Source organism: Kogia breviceps, chromosome 3 (assembly GCF_026419965.1).
Source record: "Kogia breviceps isolate mKogBre1 chromosome 3, mKogBre1 haplotype 1, whole genome shotgun sequence".
NCBI lineage: Eukaryota > Metazoa > Chordata > Mammalia > Artiodactyla > Physeteridae > Kogia > Kogia breviceps.
This window is the reverse complement of record NC_081312.1, coordinates 181,524,816-181,546,047: the sequence shown is the minus strand read 5'-3', so window position 1 is coordinate 181,546,047 and position 21,232 is coordinate 181,524,816. Positions and strand designations below refer to the sequence as shown.

Below are 21,232 nucleotides of genomic sequence, written 5' to 3'. Positions count from 1 at the left end.
AATTATTAATACCAAGAATTCGTGAAGTGGCAGAGTATCAGATAAAAAGGCAAAACCAGTAAGTGTTCTATCAGCAAAACCAAATTAGTATTGATAAATAAAAGCATAAAAAATATCTCATTCACAACAGCCAGAAATCCCACAATTAAGAAAACACATAACTCAATAAAGTATTAAAGAAGATTTGAACACAGAGAGATACCAACTTTGTGGTTAGGAAAACTAAATACTTTAAAGTTAATATATCACCCCCCAAAATTTTATTGGCTTAATACAACTGCATCAAAATCACAATGGGATTTTTATCTAAGAAGTTGAAAAAATAATTCTAAAGTGCCCTGAAAAAAACCAATATGAATAAAAAGAATTTTAAAAAATTGCAAAGTTAATAATGAGGGTTTACACCTACTCAGAAAGTAAACTGCTTTCGGTGAGCAATCTGATAAATATTCAAAGTCTTAAAATTTGGGATTCTACTCACAAATCTTATTCCAAGGAAATTAAGGATGTTAACAAAGCCACAAAGACTGCTATTTATAAAACCAAAACAACGTACACACTCAACACAAATAATTGGCTGTGTAAATTATGATACATCAGTGCAACAAAATACTATGCAGGTATTAAAACTGCAGCTGAAGGGCTTCCCTGGTGGCGCAGTGGTTGAGAGTCCGCCTGCTGATGCAGGAGACGCGGGTTCGTGCCCCGGTCCGGGAGGATCCCACGTGCCGCGGAGCGGCTGGGCCCGTGAGCCGTGGCCGCTGAGCCTGCGTGTCCGGAGCCTGTGCTCCGCAGCGGGAGAGGCCACAGCAGTGAGAGGCCCGCATACCGCAAAAAAAGAAGGAAAAAAAGAAAATTGCAGCTGAAGAGTGTGGATGCTTGTTAAAAATGGCGAGAATTAACTGCATCGGTATATCTACATACCCTTCTACAAGCCCACTTGTAGACAATAAGGGAATTTAAGAAGATATAAATGGCAGAATAAATGCAGGAGAGAACCTGAGTTTGAGATTTCAGCAAATTTTGGAAGCTGAAAGGGAGAGAAGTAACTGTCTTAACGCTGACGTGGCCTGAGATGACCAAAGGGGAAGCAAGGTGGTTTGAGTCACAGAACCCAGAGCAGCTTGGGACTGCGAAGCACCAAAGGCCACAGGAAGTGGGGGCCAAGCCGAGGCGTGAAAGCGGGACACCGGGTGGAGAGCAGCCCCGCCAGCACACGCACGGGGCCAGCAGACCCCCAGACCTCGGCCCTGACCCGGCAGCGCCTCCTGGCCCCTCAGGCACGGGGCTTCGGCCCCGCTAGGGGACAGCAGGGGCGAGAGGGGAGCGCGGTGCTGAACACAAGGGGGATAAAGGAAAGTCTGACGTAATGAAGAGTAGGCACCCTGACGCCCCCTGTCCTCAGAGATCAGACGCGTCCTTCTCAAGCAGGCGGCGAGAGGATTCCTTCGGGAAAAACCAAATACTCCTAAGACTAGACTGCCCGATACTAAAACGGGAAAGGCGATGGGCCTAAGGTAAAGAAAGAGCACGGACTGCGGGGGCAGACTGTGAGCTCCAATCCCAGCGCCCGCACGTGTGTGCCGGCGTTACTTTAAGCCAAGCACTTAACCCCTTCGGAACCTTTTTAGTTTCCTCCTCTGGAAATGGAGATAGCGGTGTCTATCCCCTGACGCCTTTGTGAGGATTAAATGTGTCAATGACTGTAAAGCCCTCCCTCCATCCCCATAAGAGGATTATACTCCCCCCCCCCCCCCAACTGCCACTGCCCTGAATTTGCAACCCCTCCGTGCAGGTGGAGATTTCCTTGCCCACACTCAGGCCTGGCCATGTCTAGCTTCGGCCAAATGAATGTGAATACACTGAAGTACAACGTATCTAAGCAGAAGCTTTAAAAGCCCTGCACGTTCCACCAGCTCTCTTCCTCTTTCGCCTCCACCGTGAGAACCGCACGTCCCAGAGAGCTGCTCCTTTAGCCTGGGCCGTAGAACGAGAAGCACGGGAAAGAGCCATTATAGCAAAAAGAAAATAGTATTAAATACACCTGAACAAAGATGGAATTTATAAACTTAGAAGCAGCTGAAGAAATCAGAGTAACAGACCAACAGATTTAAATAGATAAATAAATGAAACTTCAGTGTATCAAATACCCTCCTCCACAACAGGACCAAAGTTAAACAGTAAACTGCATGCCTCAGAAGAAGATTATAGTAAACAGCAGATAATTTTCTGATTATATAAAGCATTTACACAAATACATTTTAAAAAATACTAAGATTTAATTGATCAAACAGGCAAAGAATATGAAATATTTACACATAAGGAAACAAAATTAAACATTTATTATTTAATAATATTAATAAATATTTTAAAAGAATCCTATAGTAGCCAATAAAATATAAAGTAAAAATATATCTTTTTTTCAACTACTTAATGGAAAATTTATCTTTAAATGATAAAACTCAGTGTCAGCGAAGTTACAGTAAAATGTCTGTTCTCATATATTGCTGATGAAAGTATGAGTTAATTCAACTCTCTTGGAAGGTAACTGAAGGTGGAAATAGGTTTAAGCTATTTATACTCTTTGACCCAATGATTTTCCTATGGGACTCTACCCCAAGGAATAACCTGAAATATGGGAAAAGATGGGCGCCACTGTTCTGGGGAGGGCAAGACCCGCTCTAGGAGTCCAAACAGAGCACTGAGATAATCTATGGTGCCCTTCCTTTTCTAGGATATTGAGTCTATTTAAAATTGTGTTGACGAAGACTACACAGTAATATAGGCAAAGAAATTGATTACATTATTATTTAAGGAACACAGAATTCAAAATTGTGCATACAAATTAGACTAGTTTATTATAAAATAAAACACTGGTTACCTATTTTCTGAGTTTTCTTATATGAAAATTCCTTTATTAACATTTTAAATGAGTAGAAATAATCTTGGGAGAAGAGATAACATTAAACAGTTGGAATATTTTTGCAAGTCTCAAAATCTTTTCTTATGCAAGCAAATATGCAACATTTCTCAGCCAGCAGAGAGAAGCAGTTTGGTGTACTGGTTAAGAGCAGACTTGGGAACCACACTGAGTTAAATCCTAGCTCTACCACTAAACACACAATTACCATGAAGTTATTTATAACTCTGTACCTCTGTGCCTCCAGTTATAAAATGGGGATAAATAATAACACCTACTTCATGGAGCTGTTGGTGAGCATTCAGCAAATTAATACACGTGAAACGCTTAGAAACAGTGCTTGACACATGGCAAATGTTCTAATATCTGTCCGTTTTTGCTTACATATAAAAAAATATACTGAAAAGGAATTAGTCTTTTTTGCTAAGAAAATGAACATACAGAACTATGAGTTCATTAGAGCCATTAATCAAAATTTAATCAATGTCCTTCCTAATATAAGCTAAGAAAAAATTTAAATGTATAAAAATATTCTTTCAGTACCAAGGAGCTGTTTTCCTAATTCCAAATCGAAAATTACTCCCAACATAGATAAGAAAATACAAAAGTATTACCTTGTTGATATCATCTGCTGTAAATCCACTTTGTTCTAAGAGTTCTCTGATTGCTTCTATACATTTATTAAAAAGTGGAGAACAGAGAAGTTCAAATCTTGCTCTGTGCACACACACATACACACAGAGAAGAGAAGACACAGAAAAAAGTCAAACGAGACATCTTTTTCTTGTGAAGGTTAATGACAAAACCTACTGGGATGAATCTCTTTAGAATAGGTTTATGATCAGAGCAGGATATTAAACACTCAGCAGTGCAATATCATGGGGTCAGAAAGTCTAGGTTATCCACCTACAAACGTATGAAGATGTTTAGTATTAAATTCAAATGGAAGATTATCTTACCCATAGCCTGCTTGTAAGCTTTCAAAACACCCAAAAATAAATACTCAGTGTGTGGCATTTCTGACAATAAATCTATTGATCCAAATCAAACCATCATTTGGAAATTTCCGCTATTTTTATGTGTTAAAGTTTTTAAAATTTGTTTTTCACTACTTTTCTTTATAGTCTGAGCCTATCCTGCACATAGGTTTAGTTCTTTTGCACCACCTGAGAAGCTTGAATGCTAGCAAATAAAATTAGGAATTCTATTTCCTTCTTTTCCTTCTTAACAAATTCTGTTTCCTTATTAATAAGCAAACATATACTGAGTACTTGGACAAACTTAGCACTAAGTTAATATAAAGACTCTGTTGCCACAAAAGAGATTTGAATTCAATTTAACAACTTTCTACCTTTGAGATTGTAGCTTGAAATGTCTCTTAAAAGATCTAGAGAACTTTCTGGAGCCACTGGCTACATGAGACTACTAAGCACTTGAACTGTGGCTAATGCTACTGAGGAACCGAATTTTTAATGTTATTTACCTGTAATTAATTAAAAAGTTTAAACAGCCACAGGTGGCAGTGCTGACCTGGAGTCTTCAGGAAAGCCCAGGGAGACTGAGGAAGCTGAACTACAAGGGCCAGATGAAGAGAGAATTTAACCACACAGAGTCAGTAAAAGCCTAAAAATAATATAACACTGTAATTCTGGACATCTTCACTATGCTTCCAAGTCATCCATTAGCTTGTTGGGAGGTTTAAATTGTGCTAACGGTAGCTATTATTCTTGTGAGTAATATGCAATGCCAAATGATAGGATGATAGGACAACGGCCTCCCTTGGACTTCCTGGGTGAAGGTACAATCATTTGTAAGCAATGTTTTGGATTATGTAAAAGCTATGAGCATTAAAAACAATTTTACACACATTAAACCTGTGTTTACTAAACGTCGTAAAAGCAATTAAAATTTACAATGTTGCCAATGGATGACAGAGCAAATAAAACCAAGAAAGGGATCAATCCTCAAAGTACTGTGATAGGTAACTAACTCTGGAGTCAAAACTAGTTGGGTTTGAATCCAAGGTCTGTCACTTACTAGCTGGATAACCTCGGACAAGAAATGAAACCTGTGTTTCAGCTTCCTCCTGTGTAAAGTAAGGAAAATAACAGTACTTACCTCATCGGGTTGTTAGGAGAATTTGAGGGTTAATACATAGAAAGTACTTAGAATACAGCCTGCCACACAGGGGTAACGATCAAGTTATAGTAAACAACCACTGATACACGTGCAAGCCCCACAAAGAACTAGGGACTATACAGGTGGGACTGCTATTCAGTAAGAGAAACTCGCAAATCTCAAACTTCAAGTCTTCTCTCGTCTTTCTTTCAAAGATCTAGGAAGCCCTTTTCACACACTGCTCTTTGTGGCTGTAAAATAACAGGGCAATCACAGCTGACATGATACTTTGAGAACAGTTATTTAGTCTGACAAGAGTTGGACCACAGAAGTAAAGACAGGAAAGCTCGCCTTTTACAGAGGGCTAATAAACCTCAAATGAGCAAACGAAAAACCCAAAGTGAGAAAATTATACCTAAATGTGAATACACTTGGAAGTTTTTTGGTTAAGTTTTTTGAACTGCAGTTTTACCTGGACACGTTGCAGTCAAAATCTTGACCTTTATACAATGAGTCAAGGAAACAATTGGCACTTCCCAAGGTTGACAAAGAATGTTTTGCAGTGTCAGCACTGTTCATCAGTTTCACCATGGCACGGGCATTTCCTCTCACGTCATGTTTGAAGGATCTAAATTAAAAAATACAATCTTTGAAGTTTAAAAATTACTAGGTCATTTAGAATTTATTGTAGCTAAAATCTGGATAATCCCTATTAGGATAACTATAAGCTCATGAATCAATATTAATACCAGATTTTAGTATCTCCAAAATGTCCGAAGAAAATTCTCTGCAATTTAAAGAAGCGTCTCAAGAAAAATGAATAACCGATATACTTAACACTTTGAATTGCTGGATTCTGTAACCACAATAATGGACTGTTCTTTGAAGAAGTATAGGAGCCGTCATCTTTTTGCAGATGAGACAAAAGGAGGTTGAAGGAGATTCATGCAACTGGGTCCAGTTTCACACCTCACCCCTTACAACCGCAGCATGATTATTGTTTGATGGCACAAAATTATCTGTCCAGCGTTAAAAAAAAAAAGAACTAAAAGTGCTTCTTCAGAGAAATTGGAAACATAACGAAATACATAAAATTACAGTTCCTCTACCTCCAAGGGGAGTTAATTGTTAAAACTGCTTGCTAAGTGGTGATACTGATGGCCCAACTGATATCAATATCAATTGATATTGATATTCAAACATGTTTAAAAACTGAAATCCGTAGTAAAATTAACAATGCCCTTCCTTGAGTTGGAACACCTTTACAACAAAAAGCAGTATAGGTCTTTATTAAAGAAATGAGAAATTATCACTTTTTCAAGACTTTTTTTTAACCAGTTTAGTCAAACTGATGAAAATGCTATTTCAGCTTCTTTTTAACAGCAGGAATGTCCCAAATATAACCTTTATATATTTGACTCATGATGTGCCGAACAGGATTAGAATTTTGAATGGAATAATTATATCCAGCAACAAAACTAAAATATTCCTTGTGGTAGTAGATTAGTAATAAAATAAACACTCTGCAAGACATTCACTTACTGGAATCTAACTATAACATAATCTTCTACACCTGTAAAAACTGTTCAGAAGGTAGTGAGGCCTCAGTGCTTTTACCCTCCTTCATCCAGACATAAAAGCAACCACTGAAGAATTGAGGGAAAAATCCCAAGTACACTGCGCTGAGCAGCTTGGCCTCTGCTTCCCCGTTTACCAGGACAGACCTTAGAACTTTAGACACAAAAATATCCGGCGCACTGGAAAAAACACGTCCTCCTTTGAAGGGCAATTTCAAATAAATTAGGAAAAAACTAAACCTGAAGTGAAACTTCAATCGAAATATATCATCAAGTCCCTTTATACTCACCTCTGAAACTCAGAAGCCAGGTACTGTGCTAAGGTTTCTGTGAAATGTGTACCTCCAATGTTATTATCAGTGTTTGTTGAAAGAACACGATATATTCCACTGTTAACTTCCATGACACTGATAGATAAGGATGTTCCTCCAAGTTTGAATACCAAAATGTGGCTTAAAAAAAAAAACCAGATAACATGCGTAAGTTCAGAGAGAATCACAGCGTTGTAAAGCCAGGTTCGACTTCTTAAACTAACAAGTCACTGTAAATCACATGTGAGGAAACTGAACATCTCACGTGAGGAAGTGAGTGGCCCACGGTCATCACTCAGGGATGACTTAAGCCTAGAAACCAGATCTTCTGATTTTAAGTCAAAGCTATTTTTCATTTAGTTGTACTGGTAAAACTGTATTCTTCTGACTCAGTGGACTTCAAAACACTAACTTTTCAAAGTAAATAAAGAAGAGATTTGTAGTTAGAGTGAATTGTAAGAGAATTAAACATAGAAATTTTATGTTAATATTGTCCTTGTTACTACTGCAATAACATGTCCTACAAAAGTAAAACATATGCAAAACTAGGAGCTAATTTCCTATGTATCAAAATCCAAAATTTCTGATATTCTAATTTATATTCTATATTTTAGTTTACCTAAAAAAAAATCTCCTAGTAATTTATACGTATTAGTTTAATTGTGAGATATGAATGAAATGACACAATTAGGGGAAATTAACACATCTGAATTGATTTCCCTAAAATTACACGATGTGCCAGATCTATTAAGACAAGTTTTATAATTAAATTAGGAGTATGTCTTACTATTTCATTATCAAATGAAGTCTTAAATCCCCATACTGGAGACAAATGTACATAAAAGACCTCACTGTTTCTAAGCATGTTTAATAATTAGAATTGGTAGTAAAATTAACAGTGCCCTAGAGCTTCACTTAGAACTTGGCTAGGCTTATAAATTTCAAATCTTCCTCCACTAAGGGGACAAAGTGTAGGTGATAAGAGAAGGGCGGAAAAGCTCAACCTTTCCTCCTGCCTGTTATATCCTTTCTCTGCTTTCCTAGGACATCTTTCTCATCTATTTGAAAAACTCTAGGTGAGAGTTTCGATGTCTTTCCATCCATAAAGGCTTGGAACCACTGTGCCATATAACAATCTCTACTAAATAACTGCTATAACCTAAAATGTTTTCTGCAGTGAAAAACTTAAAAGCTGCAAATACGTTTTTTACCTTTTCCCAGTGGGGGAGTCTTGTCCAATCCCGTACGCCAAAAGAGCTGCAGACGGCTCGTGGATTAACCGCAAAACAGCGAAGCCCGCAGCTCGGGCTGCTTCCCTGTGGACAATTTACTTTTAATACATGTAGTATCACAACATGTTCAAGTCTACATTTTTAGAAATGCTCTGCTAAAGATTTTATGCAATAGCATATAAGACTTCACAAGTAGAACATGAAGGGTAATGATCTTTAGAAGCAAGATAACAGGACATAAAAAACAGACCTAAGTCTTTAAGCGTAGATCACTTTCTGTTTAAAATAATAATGTTCAGTGTTTTATTCCCATCCTACCACTCATCTCTTCATGACATTTTTTTTCTTAGATTCCATATATATGTGTTAGCATACGGTATTTGTTTTTCTCCTTCTGACTGACTTCACTCTGTATGACAGACTCCTACTAGAGCACGGACTTGAGGATATGGGGAGGGGGAAGGGTAAGCTGGGACGAAGTGAGAGAGTGGCATGGACGTATATACAATACCAAACGTAAATTAGATAGCTAGTGGGAAGCAGCCGAATAGCACAGGGAGATCACCTCTGTGCTCTGTGACCACCTAGAGGGGTGGGATAGGGAGGGTGGGAGGGAGGGTGATGCAAGAGGGAAGAGATATAGGAACATATGTATATATATAACTGATTCACTTTGTTGTAAAGCAGAAACTAACACACCATGGTAAAACAGTTATACTCCAATAAAGATGTTAAAAAAAAAATAATGTAGAGTCTATTTCCTTGACAAAGAAAATAACGTGCTTATACTGAGTAAGGAAGAGAAAGCTCTCCAAGTGCTCAAGCTTACAAATTTTAGAAAGAGATTAGGACATATTTATAATATATTTTAGCATTTTCCAACTTCTTTAATTTAGGGTCACAGTTTTAACACCCCACAAGTGCAAGTAAATAAAGCAATTCTCCGCCCCAGAAGCAACTCAGGTAGGTGTTCAGCAAAGCCCCATAGGGAACTCTATCCACAGAACAAAAGACTGGGTGCTTGCCAATTACATTTGCATAACAACCTATAAAAACTAAATACAACTTTTTATTTAGATGTTAATCTAAGGTGAAAAAATAATCTCAAATATTTTCTAAAATTGCTTATTATATAATTCCCACGTAAACCTTAATTACATGACACTAAGGCAAAGTGATTCATAAACATCAACTTAACCTGGTAATCAAAAACATTTCCAATCAAAATAGCTAAGAAAGTACATTTAATTTTATGTTTTTTGACATTTCATAAAATAAAGGAACTATTAATGATTATTACCATAACTTTTTAACACACAATTTACATATGTAAATATACATGTATTTACAAATACAACTTTATTGTGTAAGTTATTTTCAAATGCAATTTTACCTTTCACTATATAGTGATACTGTGAAATCTGTTATCTCCTTTAACTAAGCAAGTAAAAGAAACCCCATATTATACTTACCCAAGAGCATTTTTTTGTTTTTCTCCAAAATCAAATGGAACAGTAATAACTACATCATTTGCATCTGAGCCCAAGACAGAATGTGCTGTTTCTGCACGTGAAAAAAATATTTTAAAAGTTCACGAAACGTACTGTGGTAATCATGTCATGATATACGTAAGTCAAATCATTACGCTGTACACCTTATACAGTGCTGTATGTCAATGATATCTCAATAAAATGGGAAGAAAGAAACATACATTAAAAATAAATTCTGATAATACACAAAAATGTCAAGTGATACTCTGAGGTTTGTTCATTTGAGCCAAAGACATTCTCACTATAAGGATTTTCCAATTCACTTGACTGTGCCACCCCTATGATCTTCTCTTCCTCTCTTAAATTGTGTACTACTTTTTTGTGGTTTTGGTATAGTTTGTGGACATGGAACTAAGTACTTTCCAAAGTGCCTTGCTCTTAGGCTTCCAAGTTTCAACCATGTCCCAAATTAGACAGGTTCTTAGACAATGAGCTTCTAATGCACCAATGTGCAGACCAACTACCATGGTGGAAGGCTGCCTGCCATCCCACAAACTCATCACACATTCCAGAGCTGAAGTAAGCCTTGTCAGTAATCTACTCCAGAATCCCTCAAGTTGCTCCACAGAAGGCTGCTCAGCTCCAAGCCTTCACCTGAAGTGGAGATAAAACCAGACCTACTTAATCTGCCTAAATTACCATGGAGAGTGCACTGTCAATCTTGAAGGAGATACGATATTCACTATTCGCCAAGCTTATTGGCCACTTCATCTTTTTAAAAAAATGTTTATTTAGGGCTTCCCCGGTGGCGCAGTAGTTGAGAGTCTGCCTGCCGATGCAGGGGATACGGGTTCGAGCCTCGGTCCGGGAAGATCCCACGTGCCGCGGAGCGGCTGGGCCCGTGAGCCGTGGCCGCTGCGCCTGCGCGTCCGGAGCCTGTGCTCCGCAACGGGAGAGGCCACAACAGTGAGAGGCCCGCGTACCGCAAAAAAAAAAAAAAAAAAAAATTTATTTGGCTGCACTGGGTCTTAGTTGCCACATGTGGGATCTTTAGTTGCAGCATGCGAACTCTTAGTTGCAGCATGCATGTGGGATCCAGTTCCCTGACCAGGAATTGTACCTGGTCCCCTGCGTTGGGAGTGCAGAGTCTTAGCCACTGGACGGCCTGGTCACTTCATCTTAAGAAGTTTTTGGGCTTCCCTGGTGGTGCAGTGGTTGAGAGTCCGCCTGCCGATGCAGGGGACACGGGTTCGTGCCCCGGTCCGGGAAGATCCCACGTGCCGCGGAGCGGCTGGGCCCGTGAGCCATGGCCGCTGAGCCTGCGCGTCCGGAGCCTGCGCGTCCGGAGCCTGTGCTCCGCGACGGGAGAGGCCACAACAGTGAGAGGCCCGTGAACCGTAAAAAAAAAAAAAAAAAAAAAAGTTTTGAAAATGCTAATTTGGCCCCATCCATTTACATTACTTCTAGGGAAACCAAGGTCAGGGAAAGTAAGTCATTTAACCGCGGTCACATAGCCAGTCAGTGGCCCGGGCAGGTCTAGCATAATTTAGGTCTCCTCACTGCTCATTCACTCAATCACCCTGCTTATTAGCCCCAGATCAAAAACCATCTCTAGATTTTTTAAAAGGTCAGTTTTTAAAAAGATCTTTTCTTTTGCTCAATACCTTTCATTTTACTAAATATCAGTCTGGCAACATCTTCTGGGCTGACAAATCTCTTTTCTTCTCCAGTATCTATTTCATATCGTAATTTCCCATTTTTTTCAATGACCTATGAAGGAAATTATGAGTGTGTTAAATAGGGAATGATTTTAATAAAAATACAGTTTCAAATCAACATAATTGGCAATTACTTTGTGTAACAGGGAAATAATAATAATAGAAGCATATATACTCACTAAACACTTACTGTCCCTGATGTATTCCTGAGCCTGTGGATCATCAGAGCTGCCCATAGAGATAAACACAGTTAAATATTCATATCACTCTTGACATATAAGTTTTAAAGAAGACTACATTCTTCAATACCACTTGACAAATATAAAAACATAAACAAAATTAAGTTGCTTAATATTTTAAAAAATGTTGCAATATTATGGTAGGTTTAGAGGGCAGGAACGAATGGATGCAGTATTTACAACGTTTAGAGTAATTCTATTAAAGTGCTAATCTTCACATTTGAAAGTAAATAGCTCTTCCTTGTTCTGGTTTACTAGCAACAGATGGTATACATTTGGGGATGATTTTCATACTATCAATGGTTTTATGTCATGTATACTCGTATCTTTGATCCTGAAGACCCAACCGCTGAGATAAAAAGGACAAAAGGACCGCAAACTAACGGCAAACCAGAACACCCAACACCATCTTTGCTGCTTGGTTTCTGAATGTGAATCAATGCCTGAAACCTGAAAGGACTAAGCAAAAGTAAGAATATTATGTATGTAAAAGTGCCGAGTACTACAGGTAGATAGATTATATAACATCCTATACGAAGCGGGCACTACACAATGTGTACGGCGATGGAAAAATGAAAACAATGGGTGTTATGTTGCGAATCAATGCAGAGTACAAAATGTTTTCACATGTGTTACCTTACTTGACCCTCCCAACTCTAAGGGGCAGAGCCAGTACTTGATCCCAGGCCTTCTCTACCAGGCTAGGGTTTCGACTGCCTCGCGGTGAGACGCTAAATGACCAAGGTACTGTTGCCGTGGGCAGGGACAGGAGTCTGATCTTTGGCTTAATTTCATCTAGAAATGAAGATGAGGTAGACCCTTTCACTAAATCCTTCTGGCAAGGGGCAGTGGCTATTCTGCCCAGAGCCCAGTCTTAACTGTTTAGTAGGAGCAGGTGAAAATTAACACTGGCTAACTGCTGAAGGGTTACTGAACATCTGAGGACCTAATCTGTGTAAAGAAGGGGAGAATGCCCAAAGTCACACGGCTAATTAATAGAACAACTAGCTGGAATCCAGATTTTTAACGCAAGGTTTAATATTCTTTCCACTAGCCTTCCCCCACCCCCACCCCTTTTCTAAACCCAATATTTATACTAGCTCCTGGATAAATATTTTAAGGGTAAGAAAAAAAAAGATTAAGTGTGCCCACAGTAATTTTTTTTTCCTACCAATACTGTAATTTTGGCATGACACTTAGTGGTTCGGTTGCCTTTAGAACAGAATTTAAGTCAACCAGGATAATTTCACCAAATAGCTATCTATCACTCAGACAAGGTAACTTGCCAGAAAAGGATATTTTAATGGAATTTACAGAACTCTTAGAAATGGAAAATCCTTTCTCAATTGCCATGCAGAGAGGGCCTCGCTCAGGTGAGGCCAGAAGCACACGTAGCTCTGAGGGCCACAGAGAGGCCAGACCCTGGAGGTTCGCCAGCGGAGAAGCAGAAAGCAGAGAATGGAGGTGACAACAGAAGATCACGGTAGCGCCAGAAAGTAGTGGACTGAGCACAGCCAGGTACAGATGACAACTTTATTTGTCCACACCAGGACTGAGTTGCTGAACAGAGACAGAGGGTGGTGGCAGGTTGGCATACACAGCACCGTTTACGTGGAGGGTTTCAGGAGGCAGGCAGAGCATCACTCCTACCATGGTACCAGGGCCTTCCCCCTCCTCCTCCTCCCCACTCCTGAAGGGCCCTGCCCCGCACTCACCAGCGCTCACTCACTACCGGGCCTCTTCCCCCCACTCTCCCAGTACAGAGCCCCCAGGCCTGGAAACGTCTGTTTTTACATTCATCTGCCCACTGGGCCCTCAGCAGGGATAGCCTCCCACTGGACAGGTGAGGGGCCTGAGGTACCGAATGGTCAGGTGACCTGCCTGCAGACTGACAGGGGGTCACGGCTGGGCGTAGAGCTCGGACAGGATTTCTGGGCCTGTTTCTCTACAGCCTCCCCTTATTACGACTTCTCTCCTCTTCACAAGATTTGGCCTGTTTTTAAAGATTCTTCCCTTTCGTCTTATTCCCAACCTTAAAGTCGCTCTGCCCATTAGATCTGCACACTACTACCTCCCAAGCTCACCTTGACTTCTGCTCTTTAGCACCTCTCTTATCTCAGATAAATCCCTGCCTGTGTACTTTGCTACCGTTAATAGATTAATATAGTACAGGCCTAACTCTTTCAAGTACTTCCCTGTTTTTCCAGAAAGTCTACCTATCTACAGTAGTGTTATCCAGTTGTAACTGACAGGGACCCCTCCGTGTAAGGGCCTAAAACAACTGAGAAAAAAAAAATTATAATCTCAACTTCCGTACCTCAAACATATGCTCCTTTAGAGCATGGAATCTGTGTCTGGGTGTGGTGCTTACAGAAGTTCACGAGTACATTCATAAATATTAATGCCATAGAATGCTTCCTTAAAACACGACTGTTACCAGGATTTCACATACATCAACACACTGCTGTGACTGAAAATATCGCTATCAGAATTTCACTTTGCCTTCTGTTACGCTATTCACCTCATTTTTTAGAACTGGAAGGTACGAGAAACGTCACCTAGTACAAACCTCTCATTTTAGAGATAAACCGAGGCACAAACAGGGCAAGTGATCTGCTCAGTGTAACGAAGTGTGGCAGCATTCGAATCTGGGGGTTCTGGCTAGATTCCAGTGTGTTCTACCTCACGCTGCTTCCTACAGAATGGGCCATTCCCCAGAGAAACCTGCCATCTATTTACTGCTCCCCGTATGTTCCCGCCGTGGTCCGGACCATTTCTCCACCTATTGCTATTTCCAGCATTTAGGTAAGCAACCAAGCTGGCAGAATAGAAAATAAAACCTCTCCCAACATGCCTGCACTTTTCTTCCAGCCTCTTGATTAGAGGAAAGCTCTTTACGTTCTATGTCTCCTTTTTGTACTTTCTGAAAGTACTAAATAACCGCTAAGAGCTTTAAGTTAGGTTAATGATGGCCAATAATGGCTTCCCTTTTAGAGTAAATTGGAAGCACGGCTCAACACGATCTTATCTCCTCTAGGAACTGTATGTGTTTTGGAGGGAAAAGGGGGTGGATTTGTGGAGGGTTGGTGCTTAAAAAGAGTTAGCTATTGCAGGCCGTCCTTATCCACACCACCCAACTGTTCCCAAAGCTGTTCTATTCTATCATATGCCATTAATGAGGTGAACTTTTGTCTATAACATTTGAGAAAAAGTGACTTGGAAAGTTCCCTAAAAGAAAAGTTTTCTAGGGCTTACCTTCTGTAACACACTAGAGAGAAAAATGGCTAACAGAGAAGCACAAAATTAGCTAAAAGCATTTGGGAAACTGATATCATCTGAATTGTTTCCATGAGGTCCAAATGGCAAACCAATGCTAAAGATATATAATTATGCATAATCAAGGAACCTAAAAAATATGGAATGCAAAGAACTTACTTACATGTAGTATTTTATAAGACAGCCAATTTCTTATTATTTCAAAGATTATTAATATGAACCAAAACGCACGATTGTGGCTCCCTGTCAGTTGTGAATTATATCCAGTGATAAGAGACTAAGGACTAGTAAAATGGTGGGAAAGATGGTTCGACTATTGAGTGTGTGCTCGTCGGTATGTCACAGACACAGCAGTGAAAATATGAGCTAAAGGTACCAATATGTGTTGTGTCTATATTAGCCTCATGAGCTACAGAGAGATTTAAAGAAGTGAAGATTGTAAACTCCAGGAAGCAGTCAAGTTAAACTAGTAGATTCAAGCAATGAGGTCTTGGTATACAGCCCTAATTCTACATCTTGTCAGCTACTGTGCCTCATCCTAGCCTGACCTCGGCCAAGGTCATATGCTTTAATAACTTCCATGTGTAGAGTGCTTGTAAACTTGTAAACCCTTTCACATCTATTTAAGCCTTCTGGTCCTCACAACAACCCTGTGAGGTAGGCAGGCTGCCCCCTTTTAACAGCCGAGGAAACCGGTGTTGAGAGGTAAACTAAGTTGTTGTGCATCGGTGAAGCCAGGGCTAACCAGCTCTCTGGACTTGGCTGCTTCCATTGTCTACTAGGCCACCTCTCGCGTTTCTGAAACATCTTTCAACTAGTGGAGACGCTTGGGAGAAGCAAGTATTCTACCTCTGAATATTCTAGAATTCCTACCCTTCTGCACATCAATGGTCCAACCACTCTTCTGTTTCTGAGGACACGGAAAAGGAGGCAGGCTACCAGAAGGCAGCCGTTGGAGCCGGGCCTCTGCCAGAGTAGGACATACACCCTTGTGTGATCAGCTCCTAACTTTTGGTGTTTGAAATTAACCTCTGAAGCAACTTTTCAAGCCCTAGCTGGAAAGCACCAGTTGCCTCTTCCACCGCTGTGGCCAAGCGTCTGACGGCGACCACCGCGTCCCTGCGCAGCTCGTTGGCGGTGTCCTGCTGAGCGCTGGCCTCCTCGCCAATGGCAATCAGCCGGTCCAATTTCTCCTCCTCCCGCTTTGAAAGTTCTCGTGCCAATCTCCTGTTTTCTGCCAACTCGGCTGCGATAGTCCTGGCCACGGAACGCCTTCTTCGCCTTGCCCACCTGGGAGGGGGCTCACTGGTCAAAGGCCCATCCCCACCAGAAACAAAAGGAACTCTGGAGGAGGAGCCCGGAGGCCGCTGTGCCGAGGCCAACCCAGGAGTGTTTCGGCCAGAGCTGGTGCAGGGGCTGGGCTCACCGGACACCCCCAGTCTGGTCACGGGGCTGCTCTGGCAGGGAGCAGCTGCACCTCTGAAAAGGTGGTGGGAGCTGCTGTAGCTGGGGGTCTCTTGAGAGCACCCTGAAAAACAAAGCAACAACGTTGCAGAGATTACATTCCTGCTACGGGAATGCTCGGAGGCAGCAGCAGAGCCGAGGGACAGTGACAAAGCTACGGTATTCCCAGCAAGGCCTCTTTCCACAAGGGATGGGGAAGAATTCACTTCCTTATCTGGACATTTTGCTCTGTTGCAATCATACATCCAAAACCTCTCCCCTCGCCTTCCTGAGCCCCTTTCCACATAGATATCCAACCTACTCTACAGCCACAAATTCCTAAGTCTCCATTATTAATAATGCCAAAACTAGTCTGGTTCTAAGGAGTACTTCCAGGTTTAAAGGAGTTCTAATACCTCACATACCTAGGATCAAACCTCTTAAAAACCTGAAGCCCTTTATCTTTCCATTAGATTTAAAAAAGAGGGCAGGGGGCAGAAATTAGGGACTGTGCTGACGGGATCACCATCCAAACATACTACGGTTAGAACCAAGTGACTCTGGGACCCGGATCCTTCACACGCTGGGGAGTTACCTGCACCCGAGGATTCATCCCAGGAGTCCTCAAGGTCACTGGTTTCTTGCATCTGGCCACTGATCCTCAGCTGACAGTCCTCGTCTGCTTCCTTAACTGTTTTCACGATAGGCTGACGATCTGCGGCCTGAGTCCTTTTTGCTCCCAGAGTGCTGACCCCCTCTTCCCCTGGGGTGTCAGGGGCCGCTGAGCTCTGGTCACAGTGCTGGGCCCAAGCAGCGTCCTCCATTAAGTTGTCTGCGTCAGTCACTAACTGATTTCGGAGAAGCTGATCCAACGTATCATAAAAGGGACAGTGTGGTGGATCAACCGTACTTGTGGCGTGCGCCACATAGGCCTTTAAATATAATGCCTTCAGGACTTTGAACTTGGAGCGGCACTGACGCTCGGTGCGGCGGAAGCCTTCCTGCTGCATCCGCTTAGACACAGCCTGGTAGACGTCTGCATTGTGATGCACAGTCTGGAGGCGCTGAATATACTCTGCCTCACCTAGTATGGAGAGAAGCGTCCGTGTCTCCTGTCTGGACCACCGGATGCCTGCGCTGCTGTTGGAAGTGGCCATAGCGGACTGGGAAGGAAGGCCGGCTGGAGGAGGCTCCTGGGCAGCAAGGTGCCGATCTGAAGGTGTGGGAGGCTCTGTGTGCTCAGGTCTATCTCCAGGAGCCAGCCGATTCTTCCCTCTCAGGGCTAATTGCTGAGAAGCCAGGTCCAAGGACCGCATTTCTGGCTGGAAGGCCACAGGGGAATGAAAGTTACAGGGATGGGTAAGGTTAATTGTGGCAGCAAGTTAAGCGGTGCTACCTGTAAGTAGGCTGCAAAGAGGCAGGATGCCGGCACTGAGAAAGCCCAACTTTGGGAGTTTGCTCAGGATGGGTACTGGATCAAGGGCTAAAAAGGGCCTTACTGGCTTGGTAACAAGGGGACTGGCTCCTCCACAAAGGGCAGAATGCTTCCAAGGCTGAAACGTGGTACAACTGTGTATCTGTAAAAAAATCACCAGTAGACAGACCGAGGCGGAGAAATGCCTGGACCATAAGGCAGCTCATTCTGGAGAAGTCCCAGCAGGACCACGGCACAGCAATACATGTCTAAAGGGGCTCATTCCTTACTAAGCTTGGCCTAAGTGGCGTGCTGTGGCTATGTATTACCCAGCTGACTATCACCATTGCACTCTTGTGTTAAAAGGTAACTTCCAGGGCCAGAAAAGCAAGCTGAAGTTGTTCTTGCTAATACCAAGCTTTTTGCATAATACGGCAGAAGACCTCCACATCTTTACTTCGACCACCTGTCCCAAAATAGCAGCAAAGAAAACAAACAGGGCTACCAAGGAGATGGATCTGTGGAACTGTTCTGTATCTTGATTGTATCAATGCCAGTACCTTGGTTGTGATACTGTAGTATAGTTTTGCAAGATGTTACCACTGGGAGAAAATGGAAAATCCAATAATACATTCCATCTCTCTGTATCATTTCTTCTAACAGTATGTAAATCTACCATTATCTCAAGAAAAGAAAAGTTTACTTAAAAAAATACACTGTTGGCTGCTTACAGTGAGTGAATCTAGCTTCTACAACTCCGTGCTTTTTTTTTCAGTCTATAATTTGAAAATTTTTCATACCAACTCAAATATTTCCAATATGCTCAGTACTAAATTTTGTCAACAGATAAATGGATATGGGAATATATGTATCATCGGAGAATATTTGAATTCTCTCCGAAGTACTACAAGTTTTAACGTAATGCATAAAGATCCTAAGGGAAAAAATAAGTATCAAGTTCAGTTTAACTAAACACAGGTAAGGGATAGTAAAAAAATATCTGCATGTAAAAAAGAAATAAATTTTAAATTTAATCCATGATCCCCCAATCCTAAAATCAACACGAGGAAATTTCTACCTAAATTCTTAACTGACGAAGGAAAGGAAAGATCCTGGGGCTAACGGTTAGGCGTCCTGGACTGCAGTCCTTTCTAGTTTACCCCCTAACTAATTTAGGGATATCTAACTTCTGTGTGCCTTGATTTTCTCATCTAGAAATGGGGAGGGATAAAACCTGCCTGACAATCTTACAGGGATTTGAGAGGATTAAATAAAATAATAGATGTGAAAGCACTTAGAAAATTTAAAAACACTCTATCGAGTTTTACAACTCCAGTGAAAATGAAAACCCCTAATTATCACGGTAATCTATAATTTGAGGAGACAGAAGTCTGGGAAAGCAGGCCCCTTTAATCTTTCAATTAAAGTTACAACCGTTGATTAACCTGACTCTTAAGACATTAATTAAGCTGTTTTCCTAATGCTTAAATTTGAAAGCCAACTGTTACAGTTAGTTCCCAGAAAGTGTCACAAAAAGATCTGAGGAAGAAAATCAAGAGCTTCTATGTAAATATTTCACCAATTATAATAGATTCCACGAAATTCAACTACAGTGCAAAGAAACCTTCAAATTTGCACACAATCTTTCAAGTTCCCTCAGTTAAAAAAGTACTGTACAAATGTGATAAGTCCAAATTCCCACCTCTGGATGACACAAATTATCAAAACTAAATGGATGTTGGCATCTATCAATATTAAAAGATCTGAAAGCAAGAAACAAATGTCTGAGTGAATCCCATCCTTGAGAAGACTCAGCAGAAGATAATATCAGAAGATAACAGCCTCCTGGAATATTCTGTGAAATCACCCAGTCATAAAAAACAATGAAAAAACACACTGGTGTTCCTAGTTTCATTTCACATTACACTTAGAATGTATAAACACGTTTTGATTACCATGGGAAAAAGTATTATTTCATTCCATACCTTCTGCCAAGGATCTGCTTTACTTTCATTACTGTATTTGAAATATTCCTCATTCTACTTTGTTTTGCTGCCAATCCAACAACCTGAAAAAGAGCAATATATTACAATGCACATAATTTTTTCCTTATTTCAAAGTTCAAAAATGAGGGGAACCGTACCTCTTCATTTTCTGAGTAAGCAACAATAGCTGGAGTAACTCTGTCACCTGCATCATTGGCGACCACATCAGCCCGGCCATCCTGGAGAAAAATACGCAACTGTATTAGTTCTTTTGTGATGAAATATACAGTCTCTTTAGATATATTCAGACATGGGTGGGCCAGTGTTACTCTGACATATATGTGGAGAGAAAAACTGCTTTATCATTATTTTAAACACGTATATTTAATTGTCCTTATCAATTTCCTAGATTTTAATTAAGACCAGAATTCCATGAAGAACTAACTACCTCATTTTTTTCAGTCTGCTCTGCATAGAGGATAACAGACATAATAACTACCGATCTATGTACAGTAACAAGCCTTATGGCGTTAAACTTCCTGCTTCTCTTCCTTTCCCCATAAATGCATTTTTCTTCCCTTTCTCTACATATGATGTAGTAGCATTAATCCCTTTGGCTTTTCCTTACAAATCATTTGACATTTAAACGTGAGAGAGACTAGGATCAGGGCTGTCCCTCATTCTTGTTCCTTCCACCTGCCCATTGATGACGGGAAGCCCCTAACTCCTAGTCAGGCTCTCTCATTTCCAGAAGGACAACTGAATAGAGCACACACCATCATCTGGCTTCATACGCTTCGCAGGATCAACACCTCCAGTTCCGGAACGCGGCCACCCCGCCCTTTCTTGGCCAACATCCAGAAACCTCCGGGTACCACAGGTTCAGGTCCCCCTCGGGGCCTCCTGCGCCCGCGAAGTCCCGGGTCCGCCCCCGCTCGGGGCCTCCTGCGCCCGCGAAGTCCCGGGTCCGCCCCCCCTCGGGGCCTCTTGCGCCCGCGAGGTCCCGGGTCCGCAGCGGCCTTTCTTGAGGAGCCGCGGGGGACGAGGCCGGGTCCGCCCAGCTCTCAGAGCCGAAACTTCAACACAGAATCACCTCTCCGCGCGACGTCCCCAGGCCGGCGACACGCCGTCCACAGCCCCGCAGGAGACCAAAGGACTTGGCCTCGCACCCAGAGAACTGGGTACGCGCAGCCCAAGTCCCCGAGTCCCTCACCTTATAGACGGCCACACAGGCTGATGTGCAGCCTAGGTGAACCCCGATGGCCGCCATGAGGCGGCAGAAACGGCGGTAGCAGTAACCAGCGGTGCCTCCCCCCGCAAGAGCGCCAGGCCGCGGTACAACCCCATCAGGCACCGCGGAGACGTCAAGTTCCCGCCCGCCCACTGCGTCCGGACCCTCAGCCGCGGCCTCCCGCCTTCTCTCCAATCAGCGTGAAGGTCCCGCCTTTCCCCTCGAGCAGTCAGCGAATAGCTTTACTGCGTCTCTCCCCGCCCCGCTGGGGCAGCACG

The 21,232-nt window shown here is 41.9% G+C and overlaps 2 protein-coding genes across 3 annotated transcripts in view; both read right to left on the bottom strand.

The window, feature by feature from the left end:
- Positions 1-21,156, bottom strand: part of HSPA14 (heat shock protein family A (Hsp70) member 14) — a 36,051-nt gene extending 14,895 nt beyond the window's left edge. The window contains exons 1-10 of one of the 2 annotated variants that reach the window (XM_059059187.2): positions 20,937-21,156; positions 19,882-19,962; positions 19,724-19,806; positions 11,546-11,594; positions 11,313-11,418; positions 9,631-9,721; positions 8,138-8,242; positions 6,906-7,067; positions 5,511-5,666; positions 3,535-3,637 (exon numbers count right to left, since the gene is read on the bottom strand). In XM_059059187.2, coding sequence (XP_058915170.1) covers positions 3,535-3,637; positions 5,511-5,666; positions 6,906-7,067; positions 8,138-8,242; positions 9,631-9,721; positions 11,313-11,418; positions 11,546-11,594; positions 19,724-19,806; positions 19,882-19,962; positions 20,937-20,993 — 993 coding nt within the window. In that variant the 5' untranslated portion in view covers positions 20,994-21,156. The remainder of the gene's footprint in view (positions 1-3,534; positions 3,638-5,510; positions 5,667-6,905; positions 7,068-8,137; positions 8,243-9,630; positions 9,722-11,312; positions 11,419-11,545; positions 11,595-19,723; positions 19,807-19,881; positions 19,963-20,936) is intronic. The other variant, XM_067030478.1, reaches the window with a different exon arrangement.
- On the bottom strand, positions 15,249-21,106 carry MSANTD7 (Myb/SANT DNA binding domain containing 7). Its single transcript, XM_059059210.2, has 5 exons — positions 20,937-21,106; positions 19,882-19,962; positions 19,724-19,806; positions 16,920-17,646; positions 15,249-16,409 (listed from the first exon to the last, which is right to left on the bottom strand). The coding sequence occupies exons 4-5, from the start codon at positions 17,638-17,640 to the stop codon at positions 15,886-15,888; spliced, it is 1,245 nt and encodes a 414-aa protein (XP_058915193.1). The 5' UTR covers positions 17,641-17,646; positions 19,724-19,806; positions 19,882-19,962; positions 20,937-21,106; the 3' UTR covers positions 15,249-15,885.
- Positions 21,157-21,232: the final 76 nt, after the last annotated feature.